At 39.5% G+C, this 23,908-nt stretch overlaps 1 protein-coding gene across 13 annotated transcripts in view; it reads left to right on the forward strand.

Annotated features, from left to right (window-relative positions):
* Positions 1-23,908, forward strand: part of NSD3 (nuclear receptor binding SET domain protein 3) — a 116,288-nt gene that overhangs the window by 88,820 nt on the left and 3,560 nt on the right. For 6 of the 13 annotated variants that reach the window (XM_032288173.1, XM_032288179.1, XM_032288172.1 and 3 more), the window contains exons 15-22: positions 255-401; positions 4,565-4,748; positions 10,394-10,596; positions 11,563-11,675; positions 12,251-12,520; positions 19,447-19,563; positions 21,332-21,473; positions 22,915-23,021. In XM_032288173.1, coding sequence (XP_032144064.1) covers positions 255-401; positions 4,565-4,748; positions 10,394-10,596; positions 11,563-11,675; positions 12,251-12,520; positions 19,447-19,563; positions 21,332-21,473; positions 22,915-23,021 — 1,283 coding nt within the window. The remainder of the gene's footprint in view (positions 1-254; positions 402-4,564; positions 4,749-10,393; positions 10,597-11,562; positions 11,676-12,250; positions 12,521-19,446; positions 19,564-21,331; positions 21,474-22,914; positions 23,022-23,908) is intronic. The other 7 variants (XM_032288174.1, XM_032288175.1, XM_032288177.1 and 4 more) reach the window with 4 other exon arrangements.

Genomic DNA, 23,908 nt, shown 5'->3' on the forward strand with positions numbered 1-23,908 from the left:
TTCAAATTATTTAAAGTTTTCTTCTGCAGTATATAGGTTCTATAATATATAGGGATAAGGAATTGAGTAGTTCAGACTCCCTTTGAAAACTGTAGAAAACCTTTCCGTCAGATCTTTCTTTTTTCTTCATATTCTCATTTTCACCCTCCCCACCCCAACTTTGAAGCATACATAATAGGTGTTGGTTTATTTTTTCCTCATGGAATCATGGGTAGTTTCATTGCAGCTCATCTCTTTCTGTTTGTTTCGTATAGGGCTGATAGTTCAGGACCATTCAGACCCCATGTTCAGTTCATATGCCTATAAGTCCCACTACCTACTGAATGAATCAAATCGTGCTGAGTTGATGAAATTACCTATGATTCCTTCTTCGTCAGCTTCCAAAAAGAAATGTGAGAAAGGTAATAATCAAAATAGTTTCTCTTGCTTTTATTTTTGCATTTCCTATTTTTTTCTCTTTCAATGTAGGGGGGAAATGTATGCCTGTCAAGCACCATCTGTTGCTTTTGGTAAATTCTGCCTTGGTGGTTGTGACTGTGTCTTCATATGGCTGCACAATTATTAAAAAGGGCTTAAAATAATTCCATTATTGCAAATTTTTACTTATTCTTCCCTTGAATAAATTTTCACACATTCCATATTTATAAGTTATTAAAATAGGAAGACTAGGATTTTGGTCAGTATAAATATAAAATCATATTCTAAATGTTCTTTCTCTTTTTCCTGGTGTGAAACTATCATTCAAGTTGGAATAGAAAAGATAGGTTATAATTTATTACTAACTTTCAACTAAATAACAAGGTAGGTTATTAAAAGAAGGAAACTAAGATACTGATACTTAAAAGGTTGCTTTTTGACATTCTGTCAAAAAGGTGTATCTGACATTCTGTCATTGTGCTTCTTAAATGTTTGGTTAAGATGCTATGAAAACTAGTTGCCCTTCCCTTAGGAAACATTGGTGGGAAGCTGATGGGGGAGAATACCCCTAATACTGGATGCTGGAAGGTAGCCTAGCTGAATTGTTGATGGATAATTATCCACACAGTACCAAGAGCTAAATGTATATTTCTATTCTCCCAGTTAATTTAACCTATGGAAGAGAACTTTATATTATGTTTAGTTTTCCATAACCTACCTGTTATAAAAATGATTTAACAAAGGTGTATTATTTGGGGAGTTATTATCCCACAGGGAAAAATAAATGAGCTTGAAAGGTGAGGGCCTTTTCCTATATACATTCCCATTATGATCTGGGGCCAGGTTCAGAATCTTTCAAGAAAACTTTACTCGTAACTAAATACACACACACACACACACACACACACACACACACACACACACACACACACACAATGTGTGTTTGAGACGGGTTTTTTTTTTTTTTTTTTTTTTTTGTGGGGTGGGGACTGAGTTTCGCCCTTGTTACCCAGGCTGGAGTGCAATGGCGCTATCTCGGCTCACCGCAACCTCCGCCTCCTGGGTTCAGGCAATTCTCCTGCCTCAGCCTCCTGAGTAGCTGGGATTACAGGCACGCGCCACCATGCCCAGCTAATTTTTTTTTTGTATTTTTAGTAGAGATGGGGTTTCACCGTGTTAACCAGGATGATCTCGATCTCTTGACCTCGTGATCCACCCGCCTCGGCCTCCCAAAGTGCTGGGATTACAGGTTTGAGCCACCGCGCCCGGCCTGACATGGGCTTTTGAAAAAGTTGTGTTGCCTGTTTGATGTATCTTTGCTGTTTGTCAGACATCTGAAGTGGCAACTCATGACTAAAAGAAAGGACAGCTAAGCAAGGTGGATTGAACATATTAGAAGTATTGATAAGACTATTGGCCTTTTTGGTTTTTTTCCCCAGTCATTATATCACTTTATTGGTGATACTTCCAAAACATAAAATGAACATAGGTTTGACTTACTCCATAGTTATTCTGCCTGAGACATTTTAGGAAATGCTTTATTTTCCTACTGGGACCTGTATAAAATTAGATTAATTCAGTTGTTGCTTATTTTGTTTTCAGTACTCAGTATTAACTTGGACATGAATTGAAATTATTTTGAGCCCTCTGTTTGCCTAGCTTGAACCATATCTTACTTCTCTTGCATCCTAGTTTTCTTGCATAGCACCAAGGTGGACCATTCATATTTTTATTTATTTATTTTTTATTTCCCTTGTGTATTTTAAACATTTTTATCATGTTGATTTTTCTCTGATGATTCTGGCTCTGTATTTCCTCTGAAATAAGACTTAAAATTAAGAAATATTCCATAATGTTAAAAATGGCCGGCCTGACTTTTCTACATCAGTGCTAATAATCACATGTCCTCTAAAGCTGTTTGCAGACTTTTCTTCCTGCTGGTCATTCCTTTCTGATGCAAAAAAATGAATAATCTCTGCTTGCAAAAATGCTGACAAAAGCAAGAAAAAAAATGAATAATCTCATTTTACTTTAAATTTATAGAAGAATTCCCTACCTAAGTTTAGAGCACTTGAGCATCTGATCTCTAGGTTGGTGAATTGAAATAGTTAATCCACATTGAGATGTAATCCAAGGAAAAAAAATCCTGATGATTGAAGTAAAAGCTTTTAAGCAGAGGAAATATAGCAATTTAATTCATCGTGGGTTGTATATGGATTTTCTTTTTGGTTTTATGTTAATCAGAAGTTTGAAAATATAGGAAGACAAGATTTTCTGGAAAATTGGTAGCAAGCCCTCAGAAGGTTGCAGCATGTGATTTGATAAAGTTTATAGAGGGCTCTTACCTTTTTGCTTATGAGACTTTAAATCTCGGTACACTCATGGGTTATAGACCTGATTTTCCAATGAAAAGATCCATTTTTTGCAGTAAATGCCTTTATTATATTTCGTCTTCAGTGGTTAACCACATTCTCTGTCACGTATTAAAAACATATTAGAAATACCTAATTTCCTCCCAGAATTTCATATTTCTTAGCATTTCAGACTATTTTGTTTGCCGCACCTGTTTTGGTCTCAATCCAGAGAGTATTTTGTGTATCTAAAAGGAAAGAGCTTTGATAGGGAACTTGAAGGGAGCTCCTTGCATATGATACGTCATTCTGTACTGATAACTACCTAATTTTATGCTATAAAGCAGTGGTTCTCAATATAAAGTCAGAGGAGATTTATGTAAACAAAATTTTTGAACTGTGTTTGATATTTCAGAAAATCTAACAGAATTACACATTTGTACAGAATCAGGGTGCATGAGTTTTGGTGTTTTTTTTTTTTTTTTTTTTTTTTTTTTTTTGAGACAGTCTCGTTCTATCACCAGGTGCCAGGCTGGAGTGCAGTGGCGCAATCTCCACTCACGCAACCTCCGCCTCCTGGGTTCAAGCAATTCTCTTGCCTCAGCCTCCCAAGTAGCTAGGACTACAGACGCACACCACCACGCCCAGCTAATTTTTTATATTTTAGTAGAGACGGGGTTTCACTATGTTGGCCAGGATGATCTTGAACTCTTGAACTCTTGACCTCATGATCCGCCCGCCTTGGCCTCCCAAAGTGCTGGGATTGTAGGCGTGAGCCACTGCACCCGGCCTGCATGAGTTATTAAAATTTGGCTATGATTTTAACAATTTAATATGATAATAGTAGTTTTGTTATTGGAATCAGAATCTCTGACTGGCAGTTTTATATTTTTTTGGCTAATAAAAATTGGAGAAATTGTTACTTTTAAAATGCAGATTTTGGCAGGGCATGGTGGCTCACGCCTGTAATCCCAGCACTTTGGGAGGCTGAGGCAGGAGGATTGCTTGAGGCCAGGAGTTCAAGACCAGCCTGGGCAAGATAGTGAGAGCCTGTCTCAAAATATAATCTCTATACAGAGAGAGTACACACACACACACACACACACACACACACACACACACACACACACGGGTGTTTTGGTTGTTGATAAAATACTTGAAATCATGTGGGTGCATGAGGAGAGAAAAGGGGATCCTTGGTGATGAAAAAATTGCAAACCACTGCTGTATAGCCTGTATATCTTCATCAAAAGGTAATGATAACATAATCACCAATTTGAGATTCTATGTTCCTTTTGCTTTTTCTTTATGGAAAGAGAAAAGTTCTGATCTATCTATTGGCTGTTTTCTTTATTGCTAATTATATTGTAAAGGGATTTAGTTAACCTTGGCACTGGATTAAAATACAATGATGACTTGCTTTCTTACCTCTGAAGGAGAAAAGAAAGTTGCTACTTACATGTTTGAAAAACCTACTTTCAAATCTACTTAGTCAAAAGATTTTATGTATCAATTTGGTCATATGTTAGGAGTTTAGCTTCTAAACTGATACCTCAATATCCCATAGGTTAAAGGAGTAAAGAGTACATATGTGCTTTTGATATTACTCAGAAGCTCTGACTTTCTGGCCACTGAAACCCTGAAAAGTAGCTAAATATGTTTGTTTGCTATTTTAATCCATCACTGTAGATATGATTCCGTCCCTTTGTTATTTCCCCCCAATTTGAATCAAATTTAATGTGCAGAAAAGGTAACTTTCTCCTTTTTCTTTCTTTTTCTCTCTCCTCTTTTCTCAGTTATTAAGACTGTTTATTTGTTTCAAGGTGGAAGATTGCTCTGCTGTGAATCGTGCCCAGCTTCCTTCCACCCGGAATGCCTGAGCATAGAAATGCCAGAAGGCTGCTGGAATTGTAATGACTGTAAAGCTGGCAAGAAACTACATTACAAGCAGATTGTTTGGGTCAAATTGGGAAATTACAGGCAAGTTTTTCCAAGGACAAAGAGGAAGCATTTAGTCATTGTGCAGACCAGTTTCATACCCTGGATGCAGAGTGACTTGGAGATAGATTAGGTAGACAGCATGGACCTACTTCCTTAAAAAAGAAAGAAAAGCACCATGTTTGAGTCTGAGTTCTTAAGGGGTTGGGAAGGTTGTGTTCCTAATTCATTATTGATTTTCGTTTTATTTTTCTTTGGGATTGGTGGGTTGACTGTTGTTTGTTTGTTTGTTTGAGCCAAGGCTGGAGTGCAGTGTTGTGACCTTGGCTCACTGCACCCTCCACCTGCTGACTCAAGCCATCCTCCCACCTCAGTCTCCAGAGTAGCTGGGATTACAAGCATACACCACGACGCCTGGCAAGTTTTTTGTATTTTTAGTAGAGACGATGTTTCGCCATATTGCCCAGTCTGGTCTCAAACTCATGAGTCAAGCTCTGTCCACCTCAGCCTCCCAAAATGCTGAGATTGTAGGCGTGAGCCACCATGCCCACCAATGTTTGTTTTTAAGTTCTGAAAGTTGTTTTATACTAATGGACTATGGACTACTAGATTTTGGAATAAAAGGTCTTATGTGGACAGTGGAGATAATTTTTTTCAAAAAAACTTTAAATTTTATTTAAATTGAATAAATATAGTGAGATGGGGTGTGGCCTCACTGTATTGCCCAGGCTGATCTCAAACTCCTAGGCTCAAGTGATCCTCCTGCCTCAGCCCACCAAAGTGCTAGGATTATGGGAATGAGCCACCACACTTGGCCTGAGATGATATTTTCTTTGTGTCTTAGTTAGATATATGTTGATTTCTTATTTCTAATAAAATCAAGTTTATATTCTGGCCAAAATAGCTCTTTGCCCCTGAATCTGGTCCATTTTGTTCTAGCTGAAAGCCCTAAACCATCTGTAAAGAGAAAACATTTTAGAATTTAAAGGAGATTATTCCATTAAGAGGCTTAAGGGAATGAAGCAGGAAGTATGTGAGTACCATTATTTTAATAATACTTTCTCCTTTAAGGATTTTAACGAGCCTTCACTGAACAGGTATACTGATACAGTTTGGCCAGGTACAGTGGTTCGTGCCTGTAATCCTAGCACTGTAGGAGGCTGGAGCGGGTATATTGCTTGAGCTGAGGAGTTCAAGACCAGCCTGGGCAACATGACAAAACCCTGTCTCTACAAAATCTATAAATATTAGCTGGGCATAGTGGCGTGCCAGGTGTCATAGCATCCTAGCTATTTGGGAGACAGTCTGGAGGATTGCTGGCTCCCAGGAGGTTATGGCTGCAGTGAGCCATGATTGTGCCACTGCACTCCAGGCTGGGCAACAGAGCAAGACCCAGTCTCAAAAAAAAAAAAAAACTTGAAAACTCTACATTTTGAGGCATATATTTACAATTTTACTAAGAAAATAGATACTTTTCAAGATAGCACAATAGAGTTCTGCTTTTCAGTTAGAAGCCTAGGTAAAATATATTTGTTTGTTTACTTGTTGAGACAGAGTCTCACTCTGTCACCTAGGCTGGAGTGATCTTGGCTCACTGCAACTCCACCTCTCAGGTTCAAGTGATTCTCCTGCCTCAGCCTCCCAAGTAGCCGGGATTACAGGCACCTGATACCACGCCTGACTACTTTTTGTATTTTTAGTACGGATGGGTTTCATCTATGTTGGCCAGGCTCGTCCCGAACTCCTGATCTCAGCTGATCCACCCGCCTCAGCCTCCCAAAGTGCTGGGATTACAGGTGTGAGCTACCACACCTGGCTGTAAAATATAGTTCTAGAAAATTTCCAACATACCGTAATTCTTTTAGCAAGAGCTATGTTCTCTCTCCCCCGGCTTTTTTTTTTTTTTTTTTTTTTTTTTTTTTTTTTTTTTTTTTTTTTTGAGACGGAGTCTAGCTCTGTCACCAGGCTGGAATGCAGTGGCATCATCTTGGCTCACTGCAACCTCTGCCTCCCAGGTTCAAACGATTCTCCTGCCTCAGCCTCCTGAGTAGCTGGGAGTAGGCATGAGCCACCACACCCAGCTAATTTTTGTATTTTTAGTAGAGATGGGGTTTCACCATGTTGGCCAGGATGGTCTTCATCTCTTGACCTTGTGATCTGCCCACCTTGGCCTACCAAAGTGCTAGGATTACAGGTGTGAGCCACCATGCCCAGCCTGTTCTGTCTCTTTTAAATATGCTACATGTTTACCTATTTAAATTTTAGAACTTCATTTTTAGTTGGGATCTGGGGTATTAAGATCAAAAGATCAAACCTCCCCCTATTTTTCTTGCTTTTGCGGTTTTTTGTTTTTGTTTTTGTTTTGAGACAGAATCTCGCTCTATCCCAGTCTGGAGTGCAGTGGCGTGATCTCAGCTTACTGCGACCTCTGCCTCCCGGGTTCAAGCAATTCTCCTGCTTAAGCCTTCCAAGTAGCCGAGATTACCGATGTGAACCATCACGCCTGGCTAATTTTTGTATTTTTCATAGAGACAGGGTTTTACCATGTTGACCAGGCTGGTCTTGAACTCCTGACCTCGTGATCTGCCAGCCTTAGCCTCCCAAAGGGCTGGGATTACAGGTGTAAACCACCAAGCCCGGCCTCCACTTATTTTTCAATATACAACAAAAACCCTCTAAGTTCTTTTTTAAAATTGACAATTTGAATACATACATAATTTTATACTTTCTGGCAAAAGATATCATAAAATGTTAAAAGATTACTGTCAAACTGGAGGAAGATACTCGCTTTTCTACATTCAATAAGAAAACCCAAAAACCTCATTAGAAGAAGGGGCACAGAGAGAAAGAGCCTATTTGTAAAAGATAGTAAATAGGAAATAAAGATGGGAAAATGCTCAACCTCACTAACAATAAATGCACATTAATACAGAGAAGTTTTTTTCCCCAATTAACAGATTGGCAAAGATTTAGAAGATTAATAATTTTGTGGCCAGTAAGGGCATGGAGATTTAAACGACCTCTTCCCCCTAGGGCAGTTAGACATCACATATCAAAACTGTAACTGTGTGTATCCTTTGACCCAGCACTTCCACTGAAATAAATTTATTCAAAGAAAAAAATGAATAATCAGGCAAAAATGTGTTTATAAGGGTATTTATTGCAGTATTATTTCAATCACAAATATTTAAATAATCCAAATAGTAGAGGATTTGTCAGATAATCATGGTGTATCCATGTTGTAGAATACTGTGAAGCCAATACAAGGATAATGCAGGTCTATACAGTAACATGAAAAGCCATCCATAATACATAATGTGTTAATACATTTTTTTAAATTATAGATGTACATACATCATTGTTGTTTTCGGGGTGTGTGTGTGTGTGTGTTTTGAGACGAGTCTTGCTGTGTCACCCAGGCTGCAGTGCAGTGGCATGATCTCAGCTCACTGCAACCTCCACCTCTCAGATTCAAGAGATTCTCCTGTCTCAGCCTCCCAAGTAGCTGGGATTACAGGCACATGCCATGATGCCCAGCTAACCTTTGAATTTTTAGTAGAGATGATGTTTCACCATGTTGCCAGGCTGGTCTTGAACTCCTGACTTCAGGCAATCCGCCCGACACAGCCTCCTAAAGCGCTGGGATTACAGGCCTGATATATGTGTTTTTAATACCTGGAAAGAAATACATCGAATGTTAATAGTGTCAAGCATGAGATTACAAGGAGAAGCATTTTCACTTTTCTCTTATACATTTCTGGATTGTTTTAATTTTTAAAAGAACCTTATGCTGCTTTCGTAATTGAAAAACATTTATCTTTCTGGTGTGGAGAAGGCTGCACAGTTTGAAAATTAATACATTTAAGACTTTCCTAGGTAAGAAATATCTAAAACAATGTAAGAAGCCTTCAGATCTTCAAATAAACTTCAGAGTAATTTTTTTAAAGTTATGAATACGAAAATATATTTGACTTATTATAATACTTAATTTTTAATTACATTTTTTTAAAAAAACCAAAACAGTGCTCCAATTAAGTTCACAGTCCAATGAGATTTTATATCTAGGTCAGAGTCTTCTTTATGTTTTGGAAAAACTTCCATCCATGAACAAATTCTTTTATTTTTATTTTTGAGACTGAATTTCACTCTTGTTGCCCAGGCTGGAATGCAGTGGCACAATCTCAGCTCACCACAACTTCTGCCTCCCAGGTTCAATCGATTCTCCAGCCTCAGCCTCTCGAGTAGCTCGCATTATAGGCATGCGCTACCATGCCCAGCTAATTTTGTATTTTTGATACAGACAGGGTTTCTCCATGTTTGTCAGGCTGGTCTTGAACTCCCAACCTCAGGTGATCTGCCTGCCTCAGCCTCCCAAAGTGCTGGGATTACAGGCATCAGCCACTGCACCCAGCCCATGAACTAATTCTTAATGTATTTATTTCCAGTCAGGCCCAGTGGGCTGCATGAAGCTGTTTATTTTCAATAACTAGTTACTCCAATGTGTTGCTTCATAGGGGAAAATATGAGGACCTGGAACAAACCCTGGCAGAATGTTTGCCTCTTCCTAACTTACGTTAGTGAGGGCAGTAATTGTATATATATTTAATTCCCTTAAAATGGTTTGGAAATAAATAGAGCCTGCCCTGAGAATGAACCATATTGATCACAGAAAATGTGGTTTTTGTTTGGTTTACAATTTGAACATGGATTCTTACCTGTGTTTTTAATTCTTAGATGAACAGCAGGGTACCTTTCAGGTGACACTTATCAAGTTCTGTAATATTAATATGGGCGTGCAATCATGTCATCATGTATCTTCTCAATAATACAGTATGTGTTAAAAATTGTTTTATTAGGCATATCTAAAATAAGAGATTAAAAAAATTAAGTCTATGTATATTTACCACAAAAGCCCATGAGGTTGGCCTCATTTTCTGACCGTTAGCTTCATCATTCAGTTCCTGATTTATCTGCTTGCTAGAAACTATCAGATTTCCTCACAGGTAGTTTCATTTAGTGACTGCTCTAGTATTCAGTTATCATAGCCTAAAACAGTTATATTTTCATTCTGTCCTCTGTTCCATGTCTATTATGATCTAAGATGAACTAAATTCTGAAATACAAACTGATACAAAACCTAGTACCTTTGACTGAGAGGTGACTAGAGACTGAATGCTGATTTGAATGGGAGTGGTCATTCTTTACTACAGCGTCAGTTTATACTCAAAATGATTCCACTGACGACTAGAAATCAACTGCTATACCTTGAAGGATAATCTTAGTATTAAGTTTGGGGGTGAAACATGACTTTTCTTTTTTTTTTTTTAACCCCACCCATCGAAATGTAACTTTTCTAGGATTGAAATTAGGTTTGGAATATCATTGGGTAGTAGGTTCAGTATGATTTTATTATTACATTTTAGAACATATTTTCATGATATATATTTTATAAATACAAAATAATTTTTACAAGAAAGTAGATCAGGTGTTTAAGGCCTAATTTCTTTAGTCTGTGTGCACTGTTTCATTAATTAATTTGTTAATTTTTTTAATGATATGTGACATTTTATGTTCTTAGAATCTGAATGAAAATTGCAAAATACAAAACCTTTTTTCCCTTCTGCCAACCTTGTAAATAATGTGATTTCTTTTTTGCCTTCTTGATCTAAAATTGCTTTTGTTTTCAGATGGTGGCCAGCAGAGATCTGCAACCCCAGGTCTGTGCCACTAAACATCCAGGGCCTTAAACATGACTTGGGGGATTTCCCTGTGTTCTTCTTCGGTTCTCATGACTACTACTGGGTACACCAGGGCAGAGTGTTCCCTTATGTTGAAGGAGACAAAAGCTTTGCTGAGGGGCAGACTAGTATTAACAAGACCTTCAAAAAAGGTAAGCTGGATGATGTTTACAGTGACTCAAAACTACAACTTCAGCGTTGGTTTCTCAACATCTTCTCACCTCTTTTCTGGTATTAGAGAATTTTCATTAGGCATTATGATCCTCTGTCTATAAGCTTCCAGTCACATTAGAACCAGGTTTGAAATACATTTCAATATTGTAGACTGTGCTGTGTATTTGAAAGGAATTTCTTCAGTGATCTTTATAAACACAGATTATTCTAGGAATAAATCTTTTTTTTTTTTTAAGTCAAGGTCTCAATCTGTTGTCCAGGCTGGAATGCAGTGGCACGATCACAGCTCACTGCACCCTTGAACTTCGGGGTAAACCAGTCCTCTTGCCTCAGCCTCCCAAGTAGCTGGGCTACAGGTCCCCGCCATTATGCCTGGCTAACTTTTGTATTTTTTATAGAGACAGGATTTCACCATGTTGACAAGGCTGGTCTCGAACTCCTGGGTTCAAGCGATCTGCCCGCCTCAGCCTTCCAAAGTGCTGGGATTACAGCAATGAGCTACCAAACTCAGCCTGAGAATAATCTTTTTAATCAAGTGAAGTTCCTTTGCCACAAAAGAGTACTAAAGACTTCCATGAAAAGCCTTACAACTGCTTTTGCAATTGTAAAATTTGCCAGCAAGTTTGGCTTTCTGGTAAGAGTAAAATGAATTTAAATCTAGTACAAGGCAAAAAGCTGCTCTTAGGGTCACTTGGAGACCTCTGATCATTGAAGTGGAGCCTCTTCCCTGAGGCAGCAGCATGCACAGAGCATAGTGTTCAGTGAGTTGTATCCTATTTCATTGTTACCCCATCCTGGTGGTAAACAGTAACTTCCAGAAAATAATTTTAAAAAGAACATCTCAGGCCAGATGCAAAGCATTGGGAAGGCAGTGTAAAACAACTATCCCATCAATTTTCATTTGGTTTTTGGTATTTACATACTTTGCATTGTCTTATTGGCAGCACTGGAAGAAGCTGCAAAACGTTTCCAGGAATTGAAAGCACAAAGAGAAAGTAAAGAAGCCCTAGAGATTGAAAAAAACTCAAGAAAACCCCCTCCCTACAAACACATCAAAGTAAGTCTTTATCTCTGGCCTGGGACTGCCAAATAAAATAAGAAAGTCTTTACTATGCAAACATTGGTATTTAATAGATGAGATGAAATGCATTGCTCTCTTAGTGGTTAAAGACCCTTTGTGACTTGTGCAAACTTTTGCTAATTGTCAGTCTTCTGTGAAACAGAGCTCCTGTTGGAAGCATCAGATGGGAGCCATAGCTATTATTGCTGTGAAATCCTGTTCTTGTTCGACCAGGTTACCCTGCCACCAAATGAGACTATAGGTTTTACTCCCTTTTTTTCAGAGAACCCACAGACAAGCGTATTTTCTCTGGTTTTCAGTTATGAAATTTCCATCTAATGAAAGTAGAAATAGCCAGGATAAATACTTGAAAATTCACATGAGACTTTGATATTTTTGTCAACTAAATGGCAAGAGATGGTTATTAATCTCAGCTTATTCATGGTGAAAGATAAAGAGCCTTTCTTGGAGTCGCACCATGAGGTAGTAGCTTGGATGTTTTAGATGTTCCTGTTTATGTTGCCGGATGACTTACCTGCTTCCTCCCTCTTGTTTGTGATTTTGTTTTCTAGGCTAACAAAGTAATAGGAAAGGTGCAAATCCAGGTTGCTGACCTGTCAGAGATTCCCCGCTGTAACTGCAAGCCAGCTGATGAAAATCCTTGTGGCTTGGAATCAGAGTGTCTGAACAGAATGTTGCAGTATGAATGCCACCCGCAGGTGTGCCCAGCTGGAGATCGTTGTCAGAACCAGTGCTTTACAAAGAGGCTGTACCCTGATGCAGAGATCATCAAAACAGAGCGGAGAGGCTGGGGCCTCAGGACCAAAAGGAGCATTAAGAAGGTAGCACGGATTACCTGCTGCAAAAAAAAAAAAAAAAAAAAAAAAAGAAGGTAGCATGGGATGGGGTTGTGTGGCGCGGAAGAGACCAGAACCTGAGCCTTTTAGGAATGCTTCAATAGGGTGTAGTTCTAGGGATAAAATAAACAGAGATTTATGGTAAAATTTTAGAACTTCCCATGTTGAGAGTTTGGTACTTCTTGAGCAGAGAGGAGTGGTAGGAAGAAGACAGTGATAAAATGTGCTTAAACTCTGAGTATTTAACCAGTGGCTCGTCATAAAAAGGAGAGAAGGGGCCAGGCGCCGTGGCTCACGCCTGTAATCCAAGCATCTTGGGAAGCCAAGGCGGGCGGATCACCTGAGGTCAGGAGTTCAAGACCAGCCTGGCCAACATGGTGAAACCCCATCTCTACTACAAATACAAAAAATTAGCTGGGTGTGGTGGCGGGCAGCTGTAATTCCAGCTATTCGGGAAGCTGAGGCAGGAGAATCGCTTGAAAGTGAAGGTTGCAGTAAGCCGAGATTGTGCCATTGCACTCCAGCCTGGGCAACAAGAGCAAAACTCTGTCTCCAAAAAAAAAAAAGGCGGGGGAGGAGAGAGGGAACACTGGTAATTTCTATGTGAAACAGTTTTTACTTGTCTTTTTATTGTTTTAAAGACAGGGCCCCAATTCTGTTAACCATGCTGGAGTACAGTGCTGTGTTCATAGCTCACTCAAGCCTTGAACTCCTGGGCTCAAGGTATCCTCCCACTTCAGCATCCCAAGTAGCTGGGGAGGGTCTCACTACGTTGCCCAGGCTAGTCACAAACTCTTGGACCCAAGTGATTCTTCTGCCTTGGCCTCCCAAAGTGCAGCAATTATAGGCATGAGCCACTGTGTCCAAACTAAAATTACTCTTGACATTTTTCTACCTTTTAAAAAAAATCAGCTTTGTAATTTAAAAATACCATCTAATGTAGTAAAGAAAAGTCATACAGTATAATACAAAAAAGATAGTGGAGTGAAATTCTTCCTTCATCCCTCCAGTTCTTGATTTCCTCATCAAAGATAACCATTGTTAATAGTTTGAAGGGTAATCTTGTAGAACTTTTTCTATATAGTTATAAACAAACATATATAAAAATACAGAGGTTTTTTTTTTTAGTATTTTCTAACCATAAATATGATCGGACATTGTTTTCTTCCCATTCACACACTGTATCATAAATACATTTGTGGCAATACATATAGATTTTACTTCATTCTTTATAACAGTCTCGTTTCAATCATAGTAAAATGTACCACACTGTATTTATTTAACCTGTTTCCCAATAAGTAAATAAATAATTTAACCTATTTCTCAATAAATAAATATTTTTAAATTTCATAATGAATGTTCTTGGTCATCTACCTTTGTGCACCTATTTCTGTAGGTCAGATTGCTTGAAGTGAATTCAGTTATTCGGTACGTGTTTATTAAGCTGCTTCCTATGTGGCAGGTACTATTCTTGGCACTTGGAAAACAATAGTGAACAAGGCACATGAAACCCTTATCTTAGTGGATCTGCTTGAGGAGACAGATAATAAACATATATATAATGCTGAGTGCCGCTAACTTCTGTAAATAAAAATAAAGCTGGAAAAGGGGCTAGCTGGTGACAGGGATTGCGCTTTTCAATTGATTGGCTCAGGGAGGCCTGAGGAGGCGCCATTTGCCCTGGGTGTAGTAGAAAGCCACGCAGGTGTGTGCAGGAGAAGAGCAAGTCAGACTGGAGGCAGATAGCTGTAAAGGCTGCAGCATGCTCCAGGAACAGCAAGGAAGCTCTGTGCCTGGGGAGGAGTCACAGGAGAGGAGACTGTGGGGAGAAGGGCAGCCACTGTGGCTAGATAAGATGGGGCTTTACTGGCCATATCCGCCATGGGATGGGGAATGTCTCAAGGATTTTACTAGGGAGTGACTTGATCTGATTTGATCTATTAGTTTTCTATTGCCACATACAAATATTACCACAAAGTTAACAAATTAAGACACAACACACATTTTATTATGTCTCAGTTAATATGGGTCAGGAATCCAGGCAATCCTTACCTGGGTCCTCTACTGAAGGTCTCACCAAGTAGCAATCGAGGTGCTGACTGTGGCTGGGTTCTCCTCTGTGGCTGGACTAGGGAAGGATCTGCTTCCCTGCTTGCACGGTTGTTGGCAGAACTCCATCCTCTAGCTATAGGGCTGGGAGACTCCGGTTGTTTTTGTTTTGGAGTGTGTTTGTTTGTTTTGTTTTGTTTTGTTGTTGGCCAGGAGCTACTCTCAGCCTCCAGAGGCTGCCCACAGTTCCTTGCCACATGGGATTCCCAGCATGGCCACTTGCATCTTTACAGCCAACAGGGGTGAGACACTACAGGAAGATACACACTAAAGTCTTAGGTCATAAAGTCACAGAATCACCCCCTCACCCACGCCATATTCTGTTGGTTAGAAGCTAATCACAGGTTCTGCTCACACTCAGCAAGTGAGGGGGCAACACAATGGTATGAATACCAGCAGGCAGGTGTCGCAGGGGCCAGCTGAGAGTCTGTGTGCCACACTTGCGTTTTGAAAGGATAACTGTGGCTGTGCTGTGGAGAACTTATGATACGGAGGAAAGAGTGATGAAAGGGGGGCCATTAGAGTCGCTCAGGAGAAAGACGATGGTGATGTGGTACCACTGGGGTTGTAGTTGAGCCAGGAGGGAAATGGTTGGATTTCTGACATTTTGAAGGTAGAGCCAACAGGATTTGCTGATGTATTGATATGTGGATTGGGCTGCTTGGTCAAAGGCCAACTACATCTAAAACATCATTGTATAATGCAAAATGTTTTATATAAATTCAGTGTCATGTTATCATATATAGAATTTTTTGCCTATGATTGCACAGGAGTTCATGGGGCCGTCCTGAAATCCATCCACTTTAATATTGTGTTAACCCCTTTTAATAGTAGTTGCACTTATTCTAAAATGTGTTGTAAGATAACATTAAATTAATAATATAATCAAGAGAATAAAATACAATCTTGATTTTCCTGCTCTTTAGCACCTGAGGGATTGCTGATGTAAGACAATTGGTCTTTTACAAAATAGCTAGAAATATACAATAATTGAAAAGTGTAATCATAAAGACATAGCAACACAAAAAAGCTATTTGGTGCACTTATAGGAAAGAAGCCCAATATGAAATAGAATGTGTGTGTCAGTCCCCTTCTTTCCACATAGAACAGAGTCCTGAAAATGTATGCCAGTCAAACTGGGGACTTCTTGTTAGGAAGTTGTTTCTTTCTCAGAAAAAAATTTAAGGTATTTAATATTCAGTTGCAGCCTTTTTGCTGCAGTCTTTAAGGACAGATCTGTGGCATTTTTTAAGTTATTGAATTTGTTACAATTTTTTGTTCACAATTGAATTCACAATTAATGGTTTTTAAGTCTAGTAAGAAACTCTTTGAGGCTAAAGATCTGTCACTTTTAGGACATCTGAAACATTTCCATCTTTACTTACAGTGATAACAAGTTTGAGACTTGCTCTCCTCATATTTGATAACAGCACTTAATTTTTCTGTATTTACTCATTTTCATAGACTAGTAAGTATAAACCATAATAAATCATGATTAAGCTTTTAAAGTCACAAAACTATTTCTTCAAATGAAATCTTACTTTGAACCCCAGTGTGTGAAAAAAGAAGCAGTAGAGCTGATTTGGTTGAAATTCTCTATAGTTTGCACTAAAGAAAATTTGCCCTAAGCCAGGCGGAGTGGCTCACTAATTCCAGCACTTTGGGAGGCCGAGGCGGGTGGATCACTTGAGGTCAGGAGATCGAGACTAGCTTGACCAACATGGTGAAACACCATCTCTACTAAAAATATAAAATTTGGGAGGCTGAGACAGGAGAATCGCTTGAACTCTGGAGGTGGAGGTTTCAGTGAGCCAAGATTGTGCCATTGCACTCCAGCTTGGACAACAAGAGTGAAACTCCGTCTCAAAAAAGAAAAAGAAGGCCAGGCGCGGTGGCTCACGCCTATAATCTAAGCACTTTGGAGGCCAAGGTGGGTGGATCACCTGAGGTCGGGAGTTCAAGACCAACCTGACCAACATGGTGAAACCCTGTCTTTAAAAAAAAAAAGAAAAAGGCCAGGCGTGGTGGCTCACATCTGTAATCCCAGCACTTTGGGAGGCCAAGGTGGGCAGATCACAAGGTCAGGAATTTGAGACTAGCCTGGCCAACATGGTGAAACTCATCTCTACTAAAAATATATTTCTTTAAATTAGCCAGGCATGCTGGCATGCACCCATAATCCCAGCTACTCTGGAGGCTGAGGCAGAAGAATTACTTGACCCGTGGAAGTAGAGGTTGCAGTGAGCAGAGATCGTGCCATTGCATTGCAGCCTGGGTGACAAAGCAAGACTTCGTCTCAAAAATATTTTAAAAAGGGGAAAAAAAGAAGAAAATTAGCCCTAACATCATCAAGTATAGTAACAGTAGGTGCAGCCAAGATGGTAGTACAATTCTCTGCTACCCTTCAGTATCATACCACAGTGCAAAATGATGCTTATCAGCTGATGACAAAATCCAAACTAGATACAGGAAAAGCCATTTGAGGCTGATAGGTGCAAAATGTCCATGTCCTTTGTGAGACAGGACTGGAAGGAAAAAGTGAAAGAAATTAACTTTATGGTGCTGCAGTTACAGATGAATTTTATTTTTTTCCCTTGAAACAGAGTCTTGCTGTGTCACCCAGGCTGGAGTGCAGTACAGTCACAGCTCGCTGCAGCCTTGAACTCTTGGGCTCAAGTGATCCTCCTGCCTCAGCATCCCGAGTAGTTGGGACCACAGACATGCACCACCATACCTGGCTGATATTCTTTATTTTCTGTAGAGATGGGGTCTCACTGTGTTGCCCAGGCTGATCTCAAACTCCTGGCTCAAGCAGTGCTCCTGCCTTAGCCTCCTAAAGTGCTAGGATCATAGGCGTGAACCGCCACACCTAGCCTGTTTTTGTTTTTCTAACTGAATTCCTTGTCATAGCTTATACAGTAGATAAAAATAGGAGAGAGAAAAAGCCAGAGGTCACCTCTGGTGGTGGCTGCTCTACAGCTGAAACGGTATGTAGCTCCGTGAAGTAAACCAGTGCTCCTCACTGAGCTCATTCTCCCCATGCTGCCAAGGAAGAGGCAGGGAAGTTCGGGCCCTTCTAGTTTAACCATTTATTTCTTTTCTCTTTATTATAGAATAATATTTGTTTATCAATAGAAAAAGATTAAATATTTTTAAAACCATTGGCTTATGTTCTAAATAATTTTCCACAATCAGAAAAAGTGATGCAGTACTTCTCTTTAGATATTGACTACCAATAGTTCTGTAATACTAAGAGCTGTGAGAAAGGCTAGTGGAAATTTGTGAGGTGGGGGAGGGAGGGAGAATGGGACAGAAATCTGATAAAATAAGCCAATTCATTTCTGTTTTTCAAGACATTTATTTTCCTCTAAAGTATATTAGTAAGACTGGCAAATCCTTATAGAGAATGTTGACCTAGATTGAATCAGCAAAACTTCTGAGGTGAAAGGTTAATGATAATGTAATTATAAACACAAAATGTTGAATGTACAATATTTACTCTTATTTTAAAAGGAGCTTATCACTGTTATCACTGTATGCCTGTTAGAACAGCTAAAATGATAAATAGTGGCAATCCCAGATGCAGGCAGGGACATGGAGAAAGTGGATTTCATGAACTGCTAGTGGGAGCATCCAACAGGACAGCAACTCTGGACAGTAGTTTGGCAATTTCCTTAATAAGGAAACATACACTCACCATTTGGTGCAGCAGACGCACTCCTGGCCATCTATCCAGAAAGACGAAAATCTATGGTCCACGAAAACTTTCACCAGAATGTTCGTGGCAGCTTTATTTGTAAAGCCAAAATCTGGGAACAGTCCAAATGTTCTTCCATGGTGAATGGCTAAACAAACGGCAGTGGTACGTCCACGCTGTGGAACACGACTCAGAGACTGAAAAAGAACAAACTGCTGATACACTCAGTACCCTGGGTGGATCTCAAGGGAATTTGCCTGAGTTTTTTTCTTTAAAGCCAATCTCAAAAGGTGCTGTACTATATTATTCCATTATAAAACATTCTTGAAATAACAAAATTCTAGAGATGGAGAACAGATGAGTGACTGCCAGGAGCCAGGATGGGATGAGTGGAGGAAGGATGGAGGAAGGGTGTGATCATAAAGGAGTGAGTGTCACAAGGAATCTCTGTGGTGAGGCACCAGCTCTGTATCTTGATTGCAGTGATGATTACGTGATTCCATGCCTGCTAAAACCGCATAGAACTGTATACATACACAAATGCATGCATGTAATTTTGGTAGTCTGGATTAGACCAAGTCAAATTTCTGGTTTTGATATTGTACTGTAGTTATGTCAGATGTTACCATTGGGAGAAACTGAGTGAATGTTACCAAGATTTCCCATAGACTATTTTTGTCACTTCCTCTGAATGTCAGTAATTACTTCAAAAGAAGCTTAAAAACAGAAACAGAGCTCACTTGTTTCAGATTCAGATCTCTTCCAGGTCTTACCCCGAAACCCGCATAGCCACAAACTAGTAAAGTCTGTTACAATCTAGCTTCAAAGGCTAGAGCTAGCTTTATCCTAAACCCAGCGATGCACCACATGTTGTCACTTGGGCTATAAAAACGGTATTGTCAGCGCAAAAAGGCAAGCAGATTGTCACCTTATGAAGCACTTACACCAGAAAAATAATGCCACTTGAATAAATAGCCATTTCTTTCTAAGGTTGAAGTTGTATTTTCAGGGTTCTCTTTAATTATCTTGGGTTATACATGTGTTGTTAAGCAATGCTTTATATAATACGCTGATTTTAAGTTACATATTGCACATTTCTCTCCAGGGTGAATTTGTAAATGAATACGTCGGTGAATTAATTGATGAAGAAGAATGCAGATTGCGAATCAAGCGAGCCCACGAGAACAGTGTAACTAATTTTTATATGTTAACTGTTACCAAGGTAAAATTGCTTTTTTTTTTGTAAGAAAAAGGGATTTTTGTTTTTGTTTCATTGTCTTAATTTGAACTCAGTTTCTTTTAATTTGATTTTTCTTCGGGCAGAGCATAATGATTTGCAGTTGCTAGTGTAGTGCCTACTATAATGTGCTAATTACACCAGAGTACAAAATGAATGATTACTGAAGCCTTGTACATGTCATGTGAGAACACACTGAGTGAAAATATACTGAAGTAGAGAATCAACTCTCTAATTCTAAGTTATAAACGACCATTACTAAAGTTCTGCGGTAGCCTAAACTCCAAATTGTTCTGTATATTAACACTTTTTGGTGGGGCATGGTGGCTCACGCCTGTAATCCAAATACTTTGGGAAGCTGAGAAGAGAAGATCACATGAGCCCTGGAGTTTGAGACCAGCCTGTGTGACATAGGAAGACCCTGTCTCTACAAAAAAATAAAAATAAAGTTAGCCAGGCATGTTGGCATGTGCCTGCGGTCCCAGCACCTCAGGAGGCCAAGGTGGGAGGATGACTTGAGCCCAGAAGGTCAAGGCTGTAGTGAGCTGTGATCGTACCACTGCATTCCCGCTTGGGCAACAGAGCAAGACCCTGTCTCAAAAAAAAAAAAAAAAAAAAGAAGGAAGAAAGAGGAAAATAATGAATGTTGTCATAAGAAAAATGACAGTATTTATCAGCAGCATGAAAAAAAAAAAAGAAAAATGACAGTAAAACTGCTAGTTTAATCCCTACAGTCATAAGACCTATTTGATACATATTACATCCATTATCTCAGTTAATTTTTTCATCAGTTCTCTGATTTACAGAGGACGAGAAACTGATGTCCAGCCATGATAAGTGATTTGTTGACTATTTTGTTAACAGTTTTGAGAACCAAGACTAGTACCCATATTTCCTGTGTTCCAGGCTATCGCATCTCTAGAACTGAGATTCTGAATATCATTAAAGTAAGAAAGAGAGCTTAAAAGTATTTTAACTGATATTTCATTGTTTGAAAGTTTTACAACTTTCATAAACATGTTTCATAAATATCAGTTAAAATGCCATTCTTTATGATTACTGAGATCTGGCTCCTTCAACCCTATCCTCCCTGCCAGTGGCCCCTCTAGCCTTCTTGACAGCACTTAAGAGGCTCAGTTCTCTGGAGCGTATCAAGAGTATTAGAGTTCAAATTCAGGAAACCTAAACATTCAGCTTTTAAATGTATTTTGAACTTATATAAGTAAAAACAGAGTAAATAGATAACCACTGGAGAATATTCCAAACAGTGTCCCTTCATCAAACAGATCTCCAAGTTTTGTTTCTCCATTTTCTTTCTTCTTTCTGGCCTAAGCTCTCACATATCCCCTCCTCTACTAGTTTTGCTTCCTGCTTGGAGCGGGAAAGGAGGGCTGACAGCAGAACACCAGAGTACTTATCAGTACTTTGAGCTCTCTAATCAGAAAATGCCATTCCTAAACCTCTGGCCCACTAATCTTCTAAATAGCATTATTCCATGGTCTACTTGTTTCTAGAAGCAAACTTAAAAAGCAACTAAATCCCACTTTATCCTAATTACTTGACTTTGACTTGAAGGTCATCAAATAAAGGAGAGAACTTAGTAAATTGCCCAGACAGCCTTACATTTCCTGATTTGTCAGTTGTCAAACACCAGCTGGTAGCAAAATGCTGCTGCCTATGATCCTTGACTGAGCTGGATGTTTCTGGGAGAGACTTAATTTATGTAAAAGGCACCTTTCTTTTCTTTCTGAAGGACCGTATAATTGATGCCGGCCCAAAAGGAAATTATTCTCGCTTCATGAACCACAGTTGTAATCCTAACTGTGAAACACAAAAGTGGACAGTGAACGGAGATGTTCGAGTCGGACTGTTTGCTCTCTGTGATATTCCTGCAGGTAAAAAAGTGACTTGTTAGCCGTGGTTACCTCCCTAGGAAGAAACAAGATCCTTCAGAGCCAGGACATGGCTCTTCAAGGCTTGATGCCCAAGAACTTATGCAAATAAGATGAAGATTATATTTAGAAAACTTATTCAAATAAGAGGAATGTTATATTTAGAACTTAGTGTTAGCTGCCAGTGAGAGGTAAACATCTATATGTGCAAAAGGAAACTTAGAACTTTTATGTAAGAGTGGGTATGACAGGATTCTGTGTCCACAGTCCTGCTGAATGAATTCTCCAAGTCAGCTGCTGTCTGTACAGTGTAGCCAGATGTTTTAGCTGTTGTTTTCTTTTTAAAACATATTAACAGGAATTAGTTTGTGTTAACAGCAATTGATTCCTTAGTTGCTGGTGTTTTTTGTTGTTTTGACTTTGAAAGATCCTTCTGTTTCAAATTGGACATAAAAGCCTCTGAAGCGAGAGCTGCTGCTTTCATTTTTCCTTACCCATCCAACATCTGAACAATAAAACTTGGTTTCTCCTTTGTTTACTTTGTAGAATAATAGGTGAGAAGAGAAATGCTATAGCTGAAACAGATTTAAAGTATGTTTCTAGAACCCACTGTGGATTGTTCAAGCCCAGCTAGAAGAAAGCTTAGGAGGCCCTAGTTTGAGTCCCTGGATCTTTGATGCATGCAGTAAACCTTCTTTTTGGATCTTTAGTTGATCAGAATATAAGGCATTAATTACTGGAAATAGTGTTGTCACAATTCCATGGTCATATTGTTCATTTAGAAACAAGTATGAGTTAGCTATAGAAAAGAAGGCTGGCCGGGCACAGTGGCTCACGCCTGTAATCTCAGCACTTTGGGAGGCTGAGGTGGGTGGATCAAAAGGTAAAGAGATCAAGACCATCCTGGCCAACATGGTGAAACCCGGTCACTACTAAAAAAATTAAAAATTAGCTGGGCGTGGTGGCAGGCACCTGTAGTCTCAGCTACTCGGGAGGCTGAGGCAGGAGAATTGCTTGAACCCAGGAGGCGGAGGTTGCAGTGAGCCAGGATCGCGCCACTGCACTCCAGCCTGGTAACAGAGCAAGACTCCATCTCAAAAAAAAAGAAAGAAAAAGAAAAGCAGGCTGAGCTAGAACCTATTCTCCTGAGCACAGATTGCAGATTGTTATACCCTATCACACTGGTTTTGACCACTTCTATGAAAAGGACATGATTCTTTAGGACATGTAGTGTTGCTGTCATTGTTCATGGGTGAACATGTTTTCCTTCTGTTTTTCTCCTTTTCTTTTTTTACCATCACTGTTATCAATGAGGTAGAACACTGGGAAGGGAAATGCCTTCATGCCAGAATGATGTCTCTTTTTTCACTAGGAGAGTGTGCCTGTGACAGCATTTCTCTTCCCCATGACTCAAGTATGAATAATTATTTCTCCTGTGTTTCAGGGATGGAGTTAACATTTAATTATAACCTAGATTGTCTGGGCAACGGCAGAACGGCGTGCCACTGCGGGGCAGATAACTGCAGTGGATTTCTAGGAGTGCGGCCAAAGGTCAGTCTTGCAGGGGGGCGCCCCCAGCCAACAGCAGATAAGGAGTAGGGCTGTTGAAGAAGGCTGCTTATGACCATCTCAGGAACCTGCTGGCATTTGGGCACCTGGATTAGTTTGTGGGTCATCAGCTGGGCTTACCAAACATTTAGACTGCGACTTTCCAAGGAAGCTTATATCAGTAAGGTCTGTTAGGTTCTGAAAATGTATTTATAGGCTGGGCTCAGTGGCTCACGCCTGTAATCCCAACACTTTGGGAGACCAAGGTGGGTGGATCACCTGAGGTCAGGAGTTCGAGACTAGCCTGGCCAACATGGTGAAACCCCCATCTCTATTTAAAAAAAAAAAAAGGGAAAAAAGAAAGTGTATTTATATTTCTGGTTGAATATGAAATTAGCAAAAAACTAATTTAAAACTTTAAAAAAATCCACAAAATACTATAGGCTACTGAATTATACACTTTAAAATGGTGAATTTTGTAGTAAGTGAATGATATTGCAATGAAAAAATTAATAGGTTGTCTAAAAGTTGCTTGGATTTACCACTACCCTTGCAATTAAAATTAAAAAGCTCCCCTATTCAAAAGTCAGTGAAGGCACAGTTGCTTACGCCTGTAATCCTAGCACTTTGGGAGGCCAAGGCAGGTGGATTGCCTGAGCTTAGGAGTTTGAGACCAGCCTAGGCAACACAATGAAACCCCCTCTCTGCTGATATAAAGAAGATTAGCCGGGTATGGTGGCAAGTACCTGTAGTCCCAGGTACTCACGAGACTGAGGCAGGAGAATTGCTTGAACCTGGGAAGCAAAGGTTGCAGTGAGCCAAGATCACACCACTGCACTCCAGCCTGGACAACACAATGAGACTCAGTCTCAAAAAAAAAAAAAAAAAAA

The sequence above is a fragment of the Sapajus apella genome, unplaced genomic scaffold (assembly GCF_009761245.1).
Source record: "Sapajus apella isolate SASKATOON/1434 unplaced genomic scaffold, GSC_monkey_1.0 scaffold21, whole genome shotgun sequence".
NCBI classification, from domain to species: domain Eukaryota; kingdom Metazoa; phylum Chordata; class Mammalia; order Primates; family Cebidae; genus Sapajus; species Sapajus apella.